We start from the raw sequence: 20,791 nt of genomic DNA on the forward strand, positions 1-20,791 counted from the left end.
TCCGCGCTGGCAGCTCCTCCCCCCTCGGCACTGAGCGACAGCCCGCTTAGCCAATCGCAGCCCCGCCTTTACGCCGAGCGGCAGCCGCTTCCACCAATCGCCGTGCGGCGGGGCGGGGCCCGAGGAGGGAGCGAGGCGGAAGTGCTCGCGTTGCCATGGCAACCGCCGCTCGCGGCCTAGCGGCGCCCGGGAGCCTGCCGCCGCCCGGGGCCGCCTCGCCCGGAGCCCCTGGCTGCCGCTGGCTGAGGTGGGCGCGCTGGGCGACCCCCCCCCGCCTACACCTGCCCTGAGCTCACAGCTCTTACGGTGCTTGCAAGAAATTCGCGTTCTGCTTAAAAGCACAAAGCTCCGGGTGACTTGTTTCCTTCGTAGGTGCCGCGCCGGGCACGGTGTGGCTGCCGTGCCCCCTCCCGGGCCGCGATGAAGGCCTTGTACTGCCAGCAGAACGCGCCCGGGGAGGACGTGACCTTTGTCTTCCAGGAAAGAGTGAGTGCCACGGCGCGTCCTGCACGGGCGGGGGACCCTGGCTGGGTGCCACCAGGGTGTAAGATCACCCAGCGCGTCGTTAGGCTGGAATTCGTGTTATCATCGCACAGGCAGGCCGGTGAGGGAAGGTAGGGCAGGAACATCGTACCGTCGTGGCGCAGCACTCGGCCAGACCAATGGTAGACTATTTTATAGACCAGTTTCGGTGGCTGTGCTTTAAAAATGGCTTTTTTGAGCATAAAATAAATAACCGCTGGCTTCATACTCATGCATATCTCTTGACTGGATTTTCTGGTCGCTGAAAAAGCAGAAATAGAGCTTGAGAAATTTACTGTGTTTGAAAAGATTCTACCATTAACTTTCTCCCCTCTTGCAAGTTCTTTGCTCTTGTCCTTTGTGCTTTGATTGAAAGCACAGTGCATCTTCCTGCAGCTTGAAGGAACAAGGAGACAACTAGTTTTCCATCAAACGCAGTTGAAACTATTGTACTGAAGAGCCTTTCTCTGTTTGATGTAAACATTAACTGGCTAAGTGTACACGAATTGGTGGCGTAAGGCTAAAACAGGATGTCAACAAGTGTGTGTTGATGCAGTATGGGAGTCTGAACAGTTGAAGAACGCTTACATGGTTCCGAGGATGTGAACCTGTGTTTTTAAGTGAATCTCTTACATGTATAAAAGAAACTAATGTATACCCGTATAACATAGATAGCTCAGTATACCTATAAGCTATTTATCACAATGAAATGATGTAGTATTGGTGTGACTCTTGCTTGAATCGCTCTAAAGTCACAGAAGTGAGGCACATTTAATGAACTGCCTGAAGGGAAGGATGCAATAAGATGGCCGATTGTGATACTGCCAAGATGCATATTCAGAGAGCTATCTTAAATCCACTTAAGCTGATTATGAAATTGTGCTTTTGCCGAAAAGGCTTGATCACCCCTCAGCGGCACGGCTTTGTTCTCTTCCTTTCAATGGTTCTAAGAGTCATGCAGCAATAAGGTGAGGTAGATCAGCCCACGTGTCTGACTGAGAGCTAGTAATTTTTTAGAGATTAGTTCACATCTGTGCGATGGCTTCACAACTGCTGGCTCCAGCGTGGAGGAGGGGCTGGGAATATGTAGATGCTGGCAGCAGGCAGGCCAGGCAGCTCTGGTACACTCTTAGGTATGCTAAATTAGATCTTGAACTGCTCTCCTGGGTATATTCTTTGTCTGAGCACTTGCCTATTGAAAGCTCTTCAGATAGGAACTAATCCTGCAGGTGTCTGTATAACACCCAATACTACGGGATCCTGATCTGAAATTAAAATAAATATTGAAAAAATGAGGGAAAGGAGAGCCAGTTGACCAAAGAGTTAGAACAGCAGTTGGTTAATAGAAAATGAGGGGCTTGGATGAAGAATAGCAAACCTTCCTTATGTGGTGATTGGTCAAATTGTAATATTGACATTTTAAGTTACGAATTCAGGAGCCAGTTAACAGCACAAACATTTTGTTGTCTCTTTTTGTTCCTAAGGCTTATATTCTTGTATTATTTTACAAAAAAAAAAAAAAAAGGCAGTTTTGTTATGCGCATTGTAGCAGTACTTAGGCTCACTGAGCTATGTATACTAAAAAGATATTTCCAAAGAATATATAAGCTGGAATTTGCATAAATCCCTTAGATTATAAGTGTAGGGGGTTTATTTTAACCAGAGATGCAGTATTCATGTAGTTCAACAGGCTACAGGCTAGGCTGTTTTGTGGAACCAAGAGTGAGAATCCACTTTGGTTTGTTTGAGGAGCAGGAGGTCAGTCTGACTGGCAAAATGCCTTCCAATTTTAAAGGAACACCATGTGTTTAGCTCAGCTGGGGTGAGAAAAAGTTCATCTCAGCATTCCTCACACAGAGGTTCCCCTTCACGTTGCTAAGCCTAGGAGAAAAGCAACAGCAGTTTGTTGGGAACAGTTTTAAAGAACAGATGAAGGAAAGCTTAAACACTTAGAGAAGATGTCTTGACTTTAGAAGTAGAAACTAAGCTCTCACGACTTTTTGTAATTGTTTCATTTTGACTCCAACAGACATTACAGGCCACAGTATAACCTGGAAATAGTTGATTTTGCCTCTAGTACCTAAGGTATCTCTTCAAAAACTGGGGAGTCACCAGTCCAGAACTCAATTTGGCTAATGAAATACTTTAAAGTAGCAGTACTCAGCCGCTTCAAATCATTCCAGGTATCAATCCCAGAAACAGAAGTTGGGATAGTAAGGGAAGGCTTCATTAGTAGAATATTCTTGTATGTGAGATGCCCATCATTTGTGGGGTTCAACAGCAGTCCTTAGTGGTGCAGTTTCTTTGACATCACTGGGACTACTTGAATATTTACCTCAGTATGACGGCGCAGTATCTCAGACACTCGTGTCAAAATTCTCTTAAAATATAATATATTTTTAACTTATTAACTTATTTTAATATTAAAATATAGTTGGAATTACATAGTGAAATTCTTTCAGGTAAGGCTGTGATATTTAACGTGCAGGAGCATAAAAGACAAGTAACTTTAATTGAGTTTCAGCAGGGTGGTCAGTTTGTAGCAGCAATGTATATATTGTATCTGGCATTGGTGGTTCAGTGGTAGAATTCTCGCCTGCCACGCGGGAGGCCCGGGTTCGATTCCCGGCCAATGCAGAAACGCCCAAATTTTTGTGCCAAGAAGGCCAACAGCATCTGGCTTGCATCAGGAATAGTGTGTATAGCCAGCAGGAGCAGGGAGGTGATCATCCCTGTACTCTGCTCTGGTGAGGCCGCACCTCGAGTACTGTGTTCAGTTTTGGGCCCCTCGCTACAAGGAGGACATCGAGGCTCTGGAGCATGTCCAGAGAAGGGCTACGAAGCTGGTGAGGGGCCTGGAGCATGAGTCCTGTGAGGAGCGGCTGAGGGAACCAGGGTTGTTTAGTCTGGAGAAAAGGAGGCTCAGGGGAGGCCTTATTGCTCTCTGCAGCTACCTGAAAGGAAGCTGTGGGGAGCTGGGGGTCAGCCTCTTCTCACAGGTAACTAGTGACAGGACTAGAGGGAATGGCCTCAAGTCGTGCCGGGGGAGTTTCAGGTTAGAAATTAAGGGGCATTTCTTCTCATAAAAAGTAGTCAGGCATTGGAAGGGGTTGCACAGGGAGGTGGTGGAGTCACCGTCCTTGGGGATGTTTAAGGAGAGGCTGGATGTGGTGCTTAGGGACATGGTTTAGTGGGTGACACTGGTGGTAGGGGAATGGTTGGACCAGATGATCTTGGAGGTCTTTTCCAACCTTCATGATTCTATGTGCTCAAACTGGTGTTTTAAATCTACTGCAATATCAGTTTCTTTTTTCATCGAAAACAAATTCTTGTTCTGACTACAGGACAATCTAAAAGACTGTGGGAAAGTGCTTTCAAGAGCTTGAGAGGATTCTACTGGCACATTCATATTACTTTGTATAACGTCTGTAAATTTGTCCTAGGAAAACCTTCATCCTACAAGAGACAATGATGTGAAAGTACAAGTTAGAGCCTGTGCACTGAGCTGGATAGATACAAAGGTATTTGCTTATTTTTTTGTGAAAGCCAGGGGTGTTTACAGTTTCCGTTGAAGTTCTAAGCCAGTGCCTTATCTGGTACCTGGCACTAATCCATTTATGACATCTGAGGATATGGCGTTACCACTGAGAAACAGGGCACAGGATTGATGTGGTATTCTTATATCTCTTTAAATAAAAGGCACCTGTGATTTGGTTCCTAATTTATGGAGAAAGATCAGTTGTCACTTGCGAGCTCTTCAAGCAAAACCCTTTTATCATCCTCTGCACACTAAGTCCTAGTTTGGCTTGTCAGCTAATGACTGTTTTTATTTTTCTTTATATGCTTCTAAATTTAAATACATAAAGAAAAGTTTTAATATCAAATGAGGAATGGGTACCTGCTCCTCCCCCCCATTTGGTAGTGGCCCAGTTTTCCTGTTGTGAATATCAAATGCTGTAAGATCATAATAAACTTGTATAGTTTGAGCCTTGGTGATAGCAGGAAGTTATAACCATTATTTTCATGTAGCTACTGTCAGAAATGAAAATGGAGAAGGATCTTTTACCTGTTGGTCGAGAAATTTCTGGAATTGTATTAGAAGGTAAGTTAGTACAATTGTCTTGTGAGTGCATGGAGCAAGAATCGAGGTCTGGTAATCCAGAACAAATAGTGTTTGCATGCTACACATTTAATAGTAGGAACTAGAATTTGTTTTCGTAACGAGGCTTTCCCTAAATTAGTAATGATACTGAAATGAAAGTAAAGGAACTGAGCTGTAGTGCTTGCTTATCTGTTCAGAGTGCTTGAAAAAAAATGCACAGTAGCTTTCTAAATGAAATATACAAAGATCTTAAGATCTTATCTCCACATGCTGTAATAACCTTTAATTTATTTGTAAAAAGTTCTTGTTGGAATAGTGAAGGCATTCAGGAATTCCTGCAGTGTTTCATTTGCTTATCCATCTTTGATGCGTAGTTTAAAGCCTCGATCTTTGAAATGCATGTACGTGTGTGTGCTTGCATGTAACTGTTTGTAGATGGGGTGCCAAAGTTTAGTGGAGTAAAAGATTCTCTTTTGGTATGTGCATGCTTAACAGGCAACATACATTTTTCACTAGTAGGGTTTATTTAATTTTATGAGCTAGTGATAAACAGCGCTCTCAATGCATGCTTAATTTCATCTGTAAACATTTATGTCCATACCTTTTTTCCTCATATTCCTCTATTCTTCACCAGTTGGAAGAAAGGTGTCCTTTTTTCAGCCGGATGATGAAGTAGTAGGTAAGCTAACTCTTGTTTCCTTTCTCAGCTAACACAATCATTAATCTTTTTATAATGAATGGCTAAGCTTATAGTCATTGCTAAGGCTACAATTGAAGGTGTATTTTGAAATTTTTAACTGGCGTCACATGAATAAGCACCTATAAATGAAAATCTTCACTAAAAGTGTTCTCCTAGGGAAGGTTTTTGGTTATAAGAAGTTTGGGTTCCCAGTTAATGTCATCTATCATAGTCCTACAGCGTTCACCGGATCTACAAGAATATACACTAGGCATGTATATTCATGTATAACGAATATACTTGTCCTATTAGCCATGCAAACCGGGTAATCTAGAGGCAACCATCTGAATAAATCAACAGCAATCTGTAGTTGTAACACCTCCTTGATGTAATTAATGCGTATCTTTTGATTTTTCTGTGTGATACAAAGTCTAGGCTTGTATTTCCTGCCTTCTGGAGGATGATATTAAAAATACCCCTTTAACTGCTAGTGATGAATCTCTTCTGCAAGCATACAAGACTGTTCAGTTTCTTCTAAATCACATCAGTTCTTGATTGAGTGAAGAAATTGAGTGGTCGTAACTTGAATATGCAAGTAGATCCACCAGTTTTAGTGGATTTTCTGAGCTGATTAAAGTAATGAAACGTGCTCAGGTGGCTTGCTACATTTGCTACAAGGCCGCATTTAAAAGGCAACACTGGTTCAAGTTGCTTATTTCCTAGAATCTTCATTTGTACTGCAGATGAGAATACTTTTTTTATTCTGCTCATGAGAGTAGATTTTTTTTCCCCACAAACTTTACTGTAGGGAGCCTCTGTTTTCTGATCCCGCTGTAAGATTGTTGGCAGAGAAGCCCATCAGATGGGCAAGTGGTAATCACTGTGCTTCTGTTGTTTGTTTGGGTTTTCTTGTTGAAAACAGACTTCTAGATCAATCACATGGAAAGTGTTAGGGGCTTTTCCTGCTGGAACTTTGGCAGACCTTTCGTATCATTAGCTTCAAATTTAGCAGAATGAGATGAGCAATCATTATTATTTACTCACCACAGAAAGTGTAATCCTTGCAGGTTGGAATTACTATTCCATTTTATGGGGTGCAGATATGGCTTTACTTTGTTTAATGAAGTAGGACAGTTATGGCCAAGCATTTTCAAGTCTTGCACATGAATAAGTTTAAATTATGAATAGTATCGTTATTGTGAAAAGTATTGCTCATTTGGACGGATACCTGACATGCTCCATCTGTTGAATATTTTAAAATAACACTTGTTTCAATCAACTTCTGTTGTAGCTGAGGGAATACAGTTTCAGTAAGTAATTAAGTGGAAAAATACACCTCTGAAAACCTGTCAGTGGACCTGGGAGTGCTAAGTAGCATTCTGAGTGGGAGTAGTTGTAAGTCTGACATTAAGGGAATGGAATCAGTCATGGAATCCATACTTGGGTTGCGAGAAAAGGAGAGATTCATTTTGCCTGGGTTTTGGGTTTGTCCAAGTTCTCTGTTGTTTTTTTTTTACTCTTGAATACTGAATGTTTGCAAATTCAGGTACAGAATAATTGGAATTACAGTTGTGGAAAGAGAAAGATAAAGAAAACAGCATTAAAAACTTTAACCCTGAAAGAAAGAAAACCCACGTTTCTTTTTCTGAAATACTGGTATCTCTTTGCATTTCCTTTCAAACTCCTGTTTATTCTTCTGTATCCAATATTCTTGCTATAAAGACAAAACACAGGAGTGAAATGTTTCTTTTCTATAGTAAATTTTTCCTGACAGGCACGCTTCCCAGTTATTGCTGGTGAGAGTTTCTTTGTAATTAATGAATGAGCACTTTTAAAAGAGAATGAGCAACTGCCAACTGATTTGGTTACCTGTGTGCTTAATAACATCAAACTGTCCCAAAATAATTGTCAGAAACACATCCACTTAAATTTTACCAAGAAGCTTGTCCTTCTGTCAAAGAATACGGCCCCGGTATATACATCTTACTGAGTGTAACAGTAATAATGTGGTAACACAGTTCCCATTGAGAAATCTTCTCTTTCATGTGAAAATAATACTGTGTTCACTGGAACTAGCTGGTGTGTTAATTCTTTAATCTATAGCTAAAATCATACCAAGAATTGTTTCTCCCCGTTAAAGGTGTTCTTGTTTTTTTTTGTTTGTTTGTTTGTTTTTTCCCTGATCCTTCTTTTACCTTCCAGAGGAGATTTCTTTGTCTATGTAGCGTATTCTCTTAAATACAGTTTTCTGTTTGGTTAAGATATATGCAGGAGTATAACCTCAGACCTGCCATTTTGAGATACTACTTGACAAGGAATCAAAAATGTCAGCTTTGTTTGTTGCTCTCAGCATCTTTCAGCAATCAGTTATACCATGTTGCTCATTAAAATGAGTGCAGGGGAAATTATCTGGAGAGCTAAATCAGCTGTAAATACTTGGAGACATGTACCTAAATATAATATGTATCTGCTTAGAAATTATGATGGTTAGACAGTTTGAGTGTCAGTTCTTCTCCGTGCCTCATTACTAAATAAATAAATGCATAAAAGCCCTATGCTGCGTGGGGTATTTCTGACAAATAAGGTGAAAAATCTGATTTTGTACTCGTGTCAAACGCTTGATGTGTATAGCATATAGAAAATAAAGGTCTATGCTTAATGTTGGAGCTTCTGGAAGCATTATGAGGTGTACTGGCTTCAGAAGGTCAAGGGCACAGTTCTTTAAGATGCCGTATCTCCTGTGCTCAGTATAAGGGTCATTCTTCTGAGTGGTTTTAGAGACCCTGAAATCAATGCAAGCTGACAGCGATGTATAATGACTCCTCGGAGGCTGTAACATACTAGAGTCTCTAGTGTTAGAACATAATGCAGCTTGTACCTCACTTTTTTCATCTGTTTAGAAAAGAAATGTCTTCATGTAATATTCATTCTTCTCTTTTTTTTTTTTTTTTCCTCTAAGATGTTAGAATGCAAACTGTTTTAGGTGCCAAGGCTATTATAGTTTACTATAAAGATATCTTCTGTAGTTTATAGTCTATATAATAAACTATGTTACAGTTTACTATAAAAGTATCTTCATTTGGAGTATGGTACTGTATTAATCATCAGTGATGCTTTAGGATAGAAGATAAGGGGCATTCTTTAGGGGCATTCTTTATATTTCTTAGTATTTTGTACATTAAATTAGAGGATGACTAAGTGTGAAAGTAAAATCGAATTGTCCGTGATGTTGTAAGAAAGTGTGTTCTGAGATTCTTGCCCTTCTTGCGTTATTTCCTAATTGCATAACAGCAGCTGTAGATAGCTACTTTGAGCTTTTTATTGTTGCTGTTCCAGAGAAAAAACCTTGAAAGAGCTGCAGATGTATATTGCAGCACATGGTTTTGAATGGGAGTTGTGAAAGAGTGGTGGAAATAGCAGCCAGATTTGCTAAGGATTATCAACGTGCTTACCTCTAGTCTTCTGTTCTAGTGCCTGTAGCTGTAACGTAGCTTGGTCTGTGCCCGTTTGCAACATTAGAGCTCAGTTTTCTTTCTTGTTAGCCGTGGTCCAGAGCAGAAAGTGGAGCACTAATCAGAGTGAGAGAAGTGTGAAATGAGTTCAGACATAACCTGACAAAAATCAAGGGTGCCAGTAGTGAAAGTCTTTCAGTAGTGTCCCCATTTTTTATCCACCCAACCTCGAAGTGTTGTTTGGAGCACCTCTGGAACCATCTTGTGACAAGGAGTTACCTTGTCAAGTTCTCTTAACCTGTCATAAACCTGACAAGAGGGCAACTGATCCACAGGCCTAGTGGGACTAAAAATTTCATTAGGAGCTTGTTTTGGTTATATTGTAGGCTTGCTTGAAATTAAAGGTCTGTGTTAATTTTTTTCAGGAATTTTGCCCCTGGATTCTGAAGAGTCTGGCCTTTGTGAAGTTGTTCTAGTTCATGAGCATTATTTGGGTATGTAGTTCACGTATTTTGCTAATATTTACACTTACTGTACCTTTAGAATTTGGTTTCGCTTTAGTACTAGGGAGTTGAGTCACTTGGACTTTGGGGCAAACTTGTGTGGCAGTGTTCAGACATCCTGTCTACTCCACCTATTCATAAAAGCTTTGAATGCCATGTACCTCAAAGGCTTTTTATTTGCTGTTATCTTTTAAGGGGTTAAGGTTTTGTCTAAACCATGCAAGCTGACTCATCTTTTTTTATTTCCTTCTAACTTCCCTTCTTGTTGCTTCACTTTTTTTTCTCCATTGTTCTCACCTCCTCTGACAAAAAAAATAATAATAAATTTTCCTCACTTTGACCCAATTCAGGAACATCACTTATGACTGAACTAACAGATGGGGTAAAATCAGCAGATCAGAAGCTGGAGAAAGGAATTTTCAGGGATTGAGGATCAGGGAAAACCCCATATTGAAACTTTCTTCTCAGCTATTGTAACTTTCCAGTTTCCCTTTCCTGGGCTTAGAGTGCCTTAATGTATAGAATACTGAATTTGGGAGTCTGTGCTTCTCCTGACTGCTTGTTGTATTCCTTTGAGTAAGCTACTCTTGCTCAAATTAGTTTGTGTTTCTGTGACTGTCCGTGGATTCAACTTCTACAGTTAAGAGAGGACTCCTTTAAATTTGTTTATGCCAATACTAAATCCCTTCTTTTGCTGTTTAAAATAAGTCAAAAGATCCTTTCCATGCTGTTGTTTTTAATATATTCAAGGCATAACTCAACATAAACAATACTTGTTTGAAAATGAAGTCTTCCTGACTAGCTTTGGCAGATTTTGAAAGGGAAGCTGTGGACTCATGGGGATGAAAAACATTTGTTCTTTCTAACATTTCAAAGTACAAATCCCAAGATGTGTGCTTATAACTATATTTATTATTAACTATAGGCAGAAAATGTTTCTGACTTTTTTAAAACCTTCAGTACTTTACTTTGTGCTTAGCAGTATCAGCTGGTACAAGTATTGATGCTGATGATAATCCCTATAATTTTTTTCCCAGCACATAGATAAATGATTCTAGGTGATTGCATTGCTTATGGTCCTATGTAGCTCCCCTGATTCAGGCTAAACTGCCAATTTTTAGGCTTAAAGGCAGACCAGACTCTTCCATTATTCCTTTCTAGTGCCATAAGAAGCTGGTGCTTGCTTATTCAGTTCTGTGACAGACTTTTTTTTTTTTTTTTAGCTTAGTATCAAGCTGTCTGCTAAATCATGTAAACTGCGTACATTAAAAATGATACTTGAACTCAGGATTTCTAGCTGACAAAGCTGTTTGCTAATTTTACCTCCCCAGCCGTTTAAGCATGTGGATAGAATGGGAAAACACTTTCTCCTGTAGATAAAGACAACAGAAAATAGATGACAAATAATGTTATCTTGACCTTCATTTCTCTCAGAATGTGCTATAACCTCCAGAAGCTGTTTATACTCATGGATTATGAAGTAGAGAGAAGATTATAACCTGTAGAGAAAGAATTATGAACTCATGGGGTGGAACTTGCATTGTATGTTCTCAGTATCAGAATCCTCCTTGTGAAGAGACCTCCTCAGATTCTTTCTGTCAGGTGGTTATGGTAGGAGTGGGTCTTTTTTCTTTTTTCCTGTTTAAATGCTGAACTTGTACGTGAATGTGCTCACAAGGGTACTGCAGAAGCAAGTTGATTATTCTCAGAATAACAATCACCTTTTCCACTTTGAGTTCATGCAGTCCTTCTAACTCTGCAATGAGCCACAACATTGGAATATTGCCTTTGTGCAATAGATTATAATTACATTTATAGATGATGTGACTTGTATAATTTTCTTTCATGTTCTAGAAACTGATGAAGCCTAAAAATCATTCAGATTGAAATGTTGGGGACTGGCTGTTTTTTCCCATCTGTTTTTGTGTTGTTGTTTTTTTTTTTTTCCCCAAAACAGTTCGTAAACCAGAAAAAGTTTGCTGGGTTGAAGCAGCAGGGACTGTTCGTGATGGCGTCCGAGCGTACACAGCTTTACATTACCTTTCCCAAGTGTCTCCTGGAAAAAGTGTCCTTGTAATGGATGGAGCAAGTGTAGGTAACAACTGTGCAGTAACAATTTTGATACAGATTGCCTCTGCTGTAAATAACTGTCATATCACCAGAAACACTGGATTTCTTACAACGTGCTAAACTTATCGAACTCTCTATTCTATTCCCAGCAGCACCCTTAGCTTAATGGATTAGTAGGAAGGGCCCTCCCACATAGGATACTGAGCCAAGAATACAATCTTCTACGTGTTGTGTGGGTCGTGAAGAGGTAGTTCTTTTCTGCTCTTTTACTTTGAGGGGTTTTACCCTAAGCCTTCAGGTGTAACTGGGGGAAAGTGGCTTAATTTTTTATTCCTTTCCCACCACTGCTTTTCGGCTTCTCTCAGATATAAATAATTTCATTTGCATTGCTGCAGTCTTTAATTCCTAATGAAGATGTGGAGCTTGCCACAGCCAAGATTTGTTAATGTAAATGCAGCTGCAGCTGTTTTCTTGGTACCACTTCATCCTTCAACAATGGAGCAAGCCCAAAGCTAGAAGTTACAATTGCAGTTACAGTACTTATGTTTCTAAGATAGGATCTGAGCTATTTTGGTGAAGAGGAGAACTAGTTAACTCGTAAAAAAATTGTTCATAGCTTCTAGTACAGGGAAAGACTTTTTTGGCTTCATTTGAAACAGAAGCAGATCTGTGAATATTCAAATTCTTGGTTCAAATTTTATTAAAGGAGTAAGTTCACTTCTGGTTACTCTTCAGACTTCTCCTGAATGGCCTTTGCAATATAACATTTCTTAGAGTGCATCAAATTGTCACTGTAAATAAGCCCATCTACCTTCTTTTCTTTTGCAGCCATTTGGTACAATAACTATTCAGTTAGCACAACACAGAGGAGCTAAAGTGATATCTACTGCCTACAGTCTTGAAGATAAGCAGTTCCTGGAGAGGCTTAGACCTGCTGTGGGTAGGTTGCATTCTTCAGTGCTAAAGTTTATGCTTAAGGAGAACTTCTTGAAATGTATTTTCAAACTAGAAGCTTATTTCAGTAGCTGAAAACTAAAATACAAATTTATAAATAGTCTAATTAATTAGTCTTAAAATGTATTTTGTACTTTATACTTATTTAACTTCTGTTTTGGGTGTATTTAATGGAATTTTTCTTCTTGGTTTACATTTTATTCTTTGTTATTCATTATTCTGGTGATGTCTGTCTCTAAGTACTTTCCATCTCACATACTAGGGCTCTAGTTCTGACTTTTGGCCTAGCCACTCAGAAATGTTTTCACTTTCTGAAAGTGTTTCCTGTGAACAAGAAGAAAGCATTACTAAATCACCAGTCTCACAGTTTGTAATCTGTGTACCTGAGTCAGAGTTCAGATGCAATCATATACTTGAGATAAATTATTAATCAGACTCTAATTCCTTCTAATAGTGTTTTATCAAGCTGTGGCAGCTGTTTCAAGTACTGTTGTAACTGTAAAATGATGCATGTTTTACAGCCGTCAGATGCTCAAAGGCTTTGTTGGATTTTCCTATTTGCTAAATGAGCTTTGCACTAAGTATAATACTTACATTCATCTATGACTTCTATTTCTACCCTGTTAATTACATTTTTGTCTTGTCCCCCCTCTGTCATAAATAACAGTGCCATTTAAAACATGGGAGAAGGCTCTGTAAAATATATTGGCATCTTTTTTTGACCAATTTTTTTTTTAATCCCATTCTGTAGAGTTGAGGAAAGTAGAATATTTCTTTATCCAGACTGTTCTAAAACAATAGATGGCATTGCAAATTCAAATTCATTGCAGTCCACAAACTCTGCTGCACAGCGATCAAAAGGTTAAAACTAGTGTCTGATTCTTCTTCCTCCTCAAAATGCAAAGACTGCGCAGTATAATAAACAATTAACATTTTTAAGGGTATGTTTTTTTTGTCATTTAAAGAAATACATGTAAAAGTAGAGGCTGTTGTTGTAAGAATGGCTAGTATGAGGGGGAGCTTTGTGTATGCAGTTACATCTACGTATGTTACAGTTGCATCAAAATATGTATGAGTTGAGATGAGATCTGATTTCAAAAGATAATGTCAAGGTTAACTGTCCCTGACTCTGACTCCTTTCCTCTTTGTTGTTTTGCGCAGTAAAATTATTTACAATGTTGGCTTTCCAAATGGAGAATTACCAGCAGTTTTGAAATCCTGTCTCTTGGTCTGAGTGACTAAAAACAGGCACTGCTGATACGCAGGTGCACATACTATTGTCCTTGTGTTCTCCCTGCTGGCTCCAGAATTGTAAGCTAGCAGAGGGATGGAATAAGCCAGAGAGCTGCTCTTTAGACACTGAGAGAACAGAGTTCTTGTCAATTTTGATTCCTTTCTGGCTCCTGAGAACAGAACTGGCAGTGGAAGCACAGAGACAACACAGTGTGCATGTGCATTCCGGGGCTGCACATTCACACACATCTGCAGGGCTTGGGGAGTGATTCACTTCCAGCCTACCAAGTGAGTGTTTTCTCTTCCAGTAGTAGCTCTGGAGCGCTGATAATGCGGCAGGAAGTGGAGTGCTGTGCAGAGGTTATTACACAATAAGAGGGAGAAAAACATTTTTTGCTGTCGAACATAATGATCTTCAACAGGGTAGTACAAAGTTTTGTGCTGGGAATGTAACCATTTCTTTAAAGACGCTACAGACTTGTATCTAGATTTTTATATCATCTCATTTTTTTCTCACCTTCACAAAAAGAGTTATTTTTCCTTTCATTTCAGAAGTTTTGTTTTTTTTTTTTTTTTTTTTTTTACTGTAATAGAAGACACTACAGACACCAGAACGTAAAGCATTTTGTGAATGCTGTCAATATCTAGAGGTTTGTTATGCCAGCTGCAACAGGGTAAAAGAGTAAATACCAAAGACCTTCTAACATTTCACTTTGTAATATGGGATTCATTTTGCTGAGATGAGAACTTTAATAGGGAAGAAAGGACTCAGCAATTTTATTATCCTAACCCTGTCAGCGTAGGCTAATATGAGTTTGGTTTGCATGGCATACATTTTACTAGCATTTCTAAATTATATGAGTGCTAATATAGATGCAATAAGTAGTCCAAGTCTTGCTAGAGATAGCTAAGCCGACTTGCTTCTAATGTCTGTGGGTGCAAGTTTTTTCAGTTTGCTTGCTGGCTTTTTGTTTTTTAATACCAGTCTATCAGCTGACAATGAGCCACAGTTGGTGTTATCTGTAAGTATGTCATAACTGCCTCGTGAAATGGTTGAAACAACCACCTCTTGTAGTAAGAAGGCTGTTGCATATACAGCCCATGTGTGTGCTTGTGTGACAACCATAGGGGTTTAGTTTAGCAGTTTTGCAAGTGTTTGGGGGACATAGACATTAAGGGAAGAAATTCTGAATTGCAACTCAATTTCAAGTACAGATATAACCTGAGTACAGCATGAAAAGGAGGAATCATCTGAGTGTGACTGAAGTAGAAGTTCAAGTTCACGTTTAAGGATTTGTATTTAAGCCAACAGGAGGGGGCCTTCACATGCCTTCAGTAATCTCTGAAGTAAATACAGTAGTAGCATGAGAAGGAGGGAAGTATAATGAATTTTGAAATGCTGATGCCCATGTTTCAGACTAGAGTCCAAATATTAAATAATGTGATAAGTTGCTGGTGGAGAACAGAAGGCATATACATATACACCTACCTGTATGCATAAACACATATACATGTATTTATTCTGCTCCCTAGACTACCCCCTTTTTTTTGTTTTGTTTTGTTTTGTTTTTTTGTCTTGTCTTGTTTTTTGTTTTAAACCCAATATTGAACTTCCAGTGAATGTTTCTGGTAAGAACTCATCTGAGATTTCATGGCTGTCTTGACTGCACTCAGTAAACCAAGTAGCAGATCTTCTGTATGGCAGTTCTCAAACGGTGTAGCAGATGTTGCTGGGTGAGAGTAAACTCTGGAAGCAAGCAGTGGAAATCTTAGTGTTTCTACTTCTCATCAGCAGTGAAAGAAGAGAGAAACGAAAGCCTTTTTGCCAGTCAGAATAGTGTTAGTTTAGAAGTTGCGCAAGTCACTGAAGTAGAAACTGAACCAATTTACAAATGTTTTGTGAGAAATTTCTTCTAAATTACAAAGGACTGTAGAAAATGATATAACTTCATGCTCAGCCTTTTCCATACCGAAGAAAGAAAGTACTGGAGAGAAATTGTTGCAGCATTTTGTTTGAATGCTGAAAATTGAACAGTATTTTGATGGGTTCCGTTTGAACCACTGGATTGACTTAAGTCACAGAAATGAAGTTTTGCTAAACAGAAATCAGAAAATAGTCAAACTGATAAAGCTATTTTATTTTAATAGTGAGATTTTAGTCTATTAAATCAAAATTGTAAAAAGTAAAACTACATTGATATAATTTTTTACACCATGTCAAATCTCCTTGTTGAGAAAATATCTTTAAGCTCCTGACTGAGGAAACTAATAACAAAAACACCTGGGTTTTTATTTGCATACAGGAAACATGACTATCACATCACTACTAAATCATGACAATGTATGGGTTTTGTCCGAATAATTTGCTTTGGGTGAATAATATTAAATGATTGACCTAAGATTTGAATGCATCTTAAGATTTCATTGGAGAAAAAAATAAATGAGTAAATATCCTTTTAATGATCAGTTTCTTCATAAGAACAGTCAAGTCAGTGGTTCATTAGCAACTGAATTTTTGGGGCTTTTACGTGTTTTCTTCTGACATGAGAGACAGGACTCCATGCCAGGGAGAAGAGGTTTTTGTTTCCCACTGATGTGGAAGCAGGGTTAGGGCTCTATAAGGGATTAGCAAGAAGAGGTGTTTATGTAAAGTAAGGAGAGGAAGATGTGCTTGTAAAAGTCTCCCAATGCATTATTGCTGCAGTTATCAGTCTGATAGATGATTTGAAAGTTGGAGACATGAAATAAGGTACCTCCTTATCTCCAGAACTTGTTATTTTTGAAAAAAGTCAGCGTAGTAAAGAATGACCTTACAGTAGGATTCTAATTCTCGTAGCCACATACTTTATCCTGCCAAAAATCAGAAACAGACTGGAGTTTTACTTCTGGATTAATCTAATACTTATTTTTGGTGTTGATTTTGCACTGTATTGGGAAATGAAAACCAATACATTGACTTAGCTTGTTGGCTTAGCTGTAAACTTGCCCATAATATGTACAGAAAGTAGGAACTCTTCTGCTGTAAATCTAAACTATATTTTTACTGCAACTGACCGAATGTGTTGCTTTGTCTAGCCCGAGTGATAGATGTGTCAAACGGGAAGATAGATGTGGCAGAAAGCTGCTTGGAAGAAACAGGTGGCCTGGGAGTGGATATTGTAGTAGATGCTGGAGGTAAGTAACCCACGAGAACCTGGTCTTCAGAGCAGCGTTAATTTTTTTTTTGTTGTTTATTGTTTCCAAGTAGTTAAGGTGGAAGCTGCATCACCCCAGAAGTTATACACTTAACTGCTTGATCCCATATAATTTTATGCACGTAACTTGACTCAATAGATCTCCTTAAGCTCTCCTCATATCACCCTCTAGTGGAAGTATCTAATAATGTTGGTCAGCTGCTAAATTTGTCGGAAATATTTCTCTATTTAAAGCTGAAAAGAAACGTTTTTAAAAGTAGGGCTATGACATCATTGTTTATGCTACCTTAGTTTAATAATCTAAAATAATCATCATAGTTGAAAAGTCTGAAGGTACTATTTTTAAATGAAATAATTAAAAAACTTCTTAGAGTTCCACTGTCTTAAAAGCAGTACATATTTAATTTCATGAATCTTCTGCTTTCTCAGGTATTTTCATGAGGCTAACAGCATAACAGAAGTACAGTGCTGTTCCAGAGAGCCCTCATTGATTGTGTGTATTCATATGCATAGATTCCAACTTGTTTTCTAAGACCTAAGACTGTAAAAGAATCCCAAGATAGATGGTTTTCAGTACAGGAAGAGATGCACTTCATTTTCAACAGTGACTGCTTTCTTCGGAACTCAAATGTATTTGTTCTCTTATTTTTCCAGTAAAATTATATAGTGCTGAAGATGAATCGACTTCAAAATTGCAGTTGCTGCCTCATAAGCATGATATCATCACTCTTCTCGGTGTTGGGGGACACTGGATAACAACAGAAAGAAATCTGCAGGTAAAGATACTTTCAGCAAAGTAGTTTGTACTGCATTATCTATATGAATGTGTCTGAGCCTCTGCCGTGGCTGAATGGCTCCCCACTGTTAAATGACATCAATTTTTACTTAAGAAAACTTTCATATCCAGAAAATGGAAAGCATTCAGCTTTCATATTTTTCATTTTATTTTCCTTTGTGACAATTTTGGGGCTGTCTGCTCTAACATAGTAAGTTAATAGCTTGGTTATACCAAGGAAATACTAAAGGATCTATTTTGTTTGGCTCAAAATAGTAAACTGGCCAAGCAGAAAAGTATCCCTGAAAACTAAATATTACAAGTTTGTTTTACTTGTTTGAAGAATAGTCAAAGGGTGTATTGTGGTTTTTTTTGTTTGCTTGTAGTTTTTTAACTGTAAATATAAAATAACCATTTAACCTTTATTTTTGAAAAGGGAAAGATAATGAAATGTTTCTCTTCATTTTGGTTAAGCTGGATCCCCCAGACAGCCATTCCTTGTTTCTTAAAGGAGCCACCGTCTCCTTTCTGAATGATGAGATATGGAATTTGTCCAACATACAGCAAGGGAAGTATCTCTATATCCTTTTGATGGTAACTGAATACTGACTGCTAAGGGATGGCTGAAAATGTAACAGGGAAATTAACTAACACGTTCTCTTCTACTCACACCTGTAACCTAAAGATCAGCACAGCTAAGCATTACAGTGTAACTGAAGTATAACAGGTTTGTGTTTTAAGCAAGTCCTGATTTCCTCCTAAGTACACGCTTCATTAAAAGTAACGGTGAAACATAACATAGTCTGGAGAAAGTAGTGTTTTGGTTTGAGACTGAGCCAATTAATTGAAGCTTTAATTCTACAGGTGTTTACATTATACATAAAGATTTTGGAATACAGTCAGTTTAACTGTAAAAGTTAAAATATTTTGGCTTCATAACCTTTCTCTTACTTGCTATGATATATATGTAGCATGTCACTGAGCAAAGGTGTGGGTGTGGAGACAGGAGTGACTCCTTCATTTGCATTACCTGTGTTTGGTCTAAAGGAGCTGGACTCTGAGCTTGTTGCTAGCAGGACAGTTTTCAGTGGATTGCTTCAAGTAATAGAAGGTTTCTTTATGGCTTTAAGGACCCTCCCTGTTCTGCACTGCAGCTTATGAGATTGCTGAATCACTTTTGCAGTTTAGCAGAACAGCAGAGGCCAGGTGAGGATTAAGTCATTATATTTGAGAAAGGACTAACTATACTGCAGGGAAGCCCTTCCCTCCTCCACTGAACTCTAAAGTAGATTAGGCAAGGTCAGACACACTGAGGAACTATTTATGGGATATAGGTTATCATAAATGGTTTAATCTGTTGGTATTTCTGTTGAATGCTTACCAAGTAGTTATCCACATATTTAAAAAAAAAAAAAAAGCTGACTAAAACCATGTTGATTTTTTTTGTCGTCTCCCATGGTATCTGTAGTAATAACAGCATGCTTTACCACCACAGGCATTAAAAGCTGATAGGAAAAATCTGCTTTTAGTTATCTACATCTTGTGCAATTCCTGAGTCTATGGCATGAATAGTTTCTGAAGAAATCACAAGATGATAACTTTTTAAAACAGCTTGAGATTCAAATGTTAACCATATTGCTCTTAAAATGAAGTTGTTTTTTCTTTAGTTTCATATACACTCTAAATAGAGGATCATCTGTTGCATTGACACTAGCTAAGAAATCCTTAAAAGTGCACAATGTTGCTCCGAGAATTTACAAGCTCTGCCACACTCCACATTTTATTATGATTTTTACCTTTAATTTCTCTATGAATAGAAGGGATAGTTTAGCTGTTACCAAAATCAGTCATTTTTATTGTGCACAAAAAGTGTGGTTACCATTCTGATTAATTAGTGTTGTACTTACTGCAGACTGCATTTGTCTGTCTTAACCCTTTGCTTTATTTTAAGTTATATTTTCTATATTTAATTTCTACATGCTGTTGTAGGAACGGTTATTTCTGATACGTTAATAAATCAGAAATAATGACTGAAGTTAAGGTTAATTTTCATTTTGTCTTGATCCTGCTGGTTTTTATATAAATACAGAGCTGTTACCAACCTGATGGTTGAAAGAATTATCTGTAGATACGCTGCTACCTTGACAGACCTCTTAGATACGCATTTTAGAAGACATAATGGAGAAATTATCAAGTAGTGTTTTCAGGTGAGATGATTATTTTTCTTTATTCAGCCTTTGGAGTAATCTCTTGCCAGTGCTGTACTGTAAATGTATATTGGGATGCTGAGGAAAAGATGTCTCAAATAGCTTACATGGTTCTGTTTATGGTCTGTCTGCAATATAGCAGGCTAAGCATAAGGAAATTGGGTAAAACCCCAGATTTTGCTGATGCCAATTTAACAGAGGCAGCACATTCTTTTCTTGGTGGAGGAAGAGCATATATCTGTCTGCTCAGCAGTGTGTCTGAGAAATGGTGCTGTGTGTAAGACAATAGATTTGTCTAATATTCTTTTGTAAGAGTGACAGCTTCACTAGATAGGAAGATAACCATAATGAGGTGGGAATGGAAGATCCTTTTATTAATGCTCAACAGTATTACTCTTGAGCAAAAGCCTCTCCACCACCACCTTTTCCCTGTAAGAAGGATATCTTTTAATTAAACTTCTCTTTCCTGTTTGCTCTAAGGCTCTTTCTTTCTTCTGCAAACTCAAGCAAAGCTATAAAACTTTATTGTGTTTTAGGAGTAAAGTTTGCATAGTGAAAGTAAAGTCTATAGCAGTAGTCCTAGAATGTTTCTGTTGACCTGAGCATGCCCATCAGATATATCTGACACACTGTTCCATTTTAGGCCTCAGCTGGATGAACCGATCCCATTGTATGAAGCCAAAGTTTCTATGGAAATAGTTCAGAAGAATCAAGCAAGAAAAAGACAAGTCATTCAGTTCTGACATGTAATTTCCCAATTTCTAAGCCTGTGGAAGATAAAGAAACATGATATATTTAAGAAGTAAATGAGTGTACACTTTCAAATAATTCTGTAACCAGAATTTAAAGATCTTTTGTACCTCGGCACAAATGGTCTGTGAAGTTCCTGAGACTTCAGAGGGTTTTTTTGGGATCCAGTTAAGCAAAATGTTTCCATCAGCAACTTCTAGAGACAGTCTTGACATACAAATCTTGACTGCCCTGCTTGCTTTACAAATGTCAGTAACATCTATGTGCAACCTCATTTGTTGTTTTTCAGCCATAAGAAATTAAAGTGGAAAAAAATGCTGGTTTGGTTGTTTTAGTTCTCCCTTCTCCAG

General features: G+C 38.5%; 1 protein-coding gene and 1 non-coding gene across 2 annotated transcripts; both read left to right on the forward strand.

Moving 5' to 3' along the window:
- Positions 1-114: 114 nt before the first annotated feature.
- CRYZL1 (crystallin zeta like 1) lies at positions 115-20,758 on the forward strand. Its single transcript, XM_068688880.1, has 13 exons — positions 115-247; positions 373-486; positions 3,966-4,043; positions 4,552-4,624; positions 5,259-5,303; positions 9,181-9,249; positions 11,216-11,349; positions 12,157-12,268; positions 16,591-16,689; positions 17,364-17,485; positions 17,959-18,064; positions 19,646-19,691; positions 20,335-20,758. The coding sequence occupies exons 2-13, from the start codon at positions 421-423 to the stop codon at positions 20,432-20,434; spliced, it is 1,050 nt and encodes a 349-aa protein (XP_068544981.1). The 5' UTR covers positions 115-247; positions 373-420; the 3' UTR covers positions 20,435-20,758.
- TRNAG-GCC (transfer RNA glycine (anticodon GCC)) lies at positions 3,089-3,159 on the forward strand. Its single transcript has one exon. It is a non-coding gene; the product is annotated as a tRNA-Gly (tRNA).
- Positions 20,759-20,791: the final 33 nt, after the last annotated feature.

Source organism: Anas acuta, chromosome 1 (genome assembly GCF_963932015.1).
Source record: "Anas acuta chromosome 1, bAnaAcu1.1, whole genome shotgun sequence".
Lineage (NCBI taxonomy): Eukaryota > Metazoa > Chordata > Aves > Anseriformes > Anatidae > Anas > Anas acuta.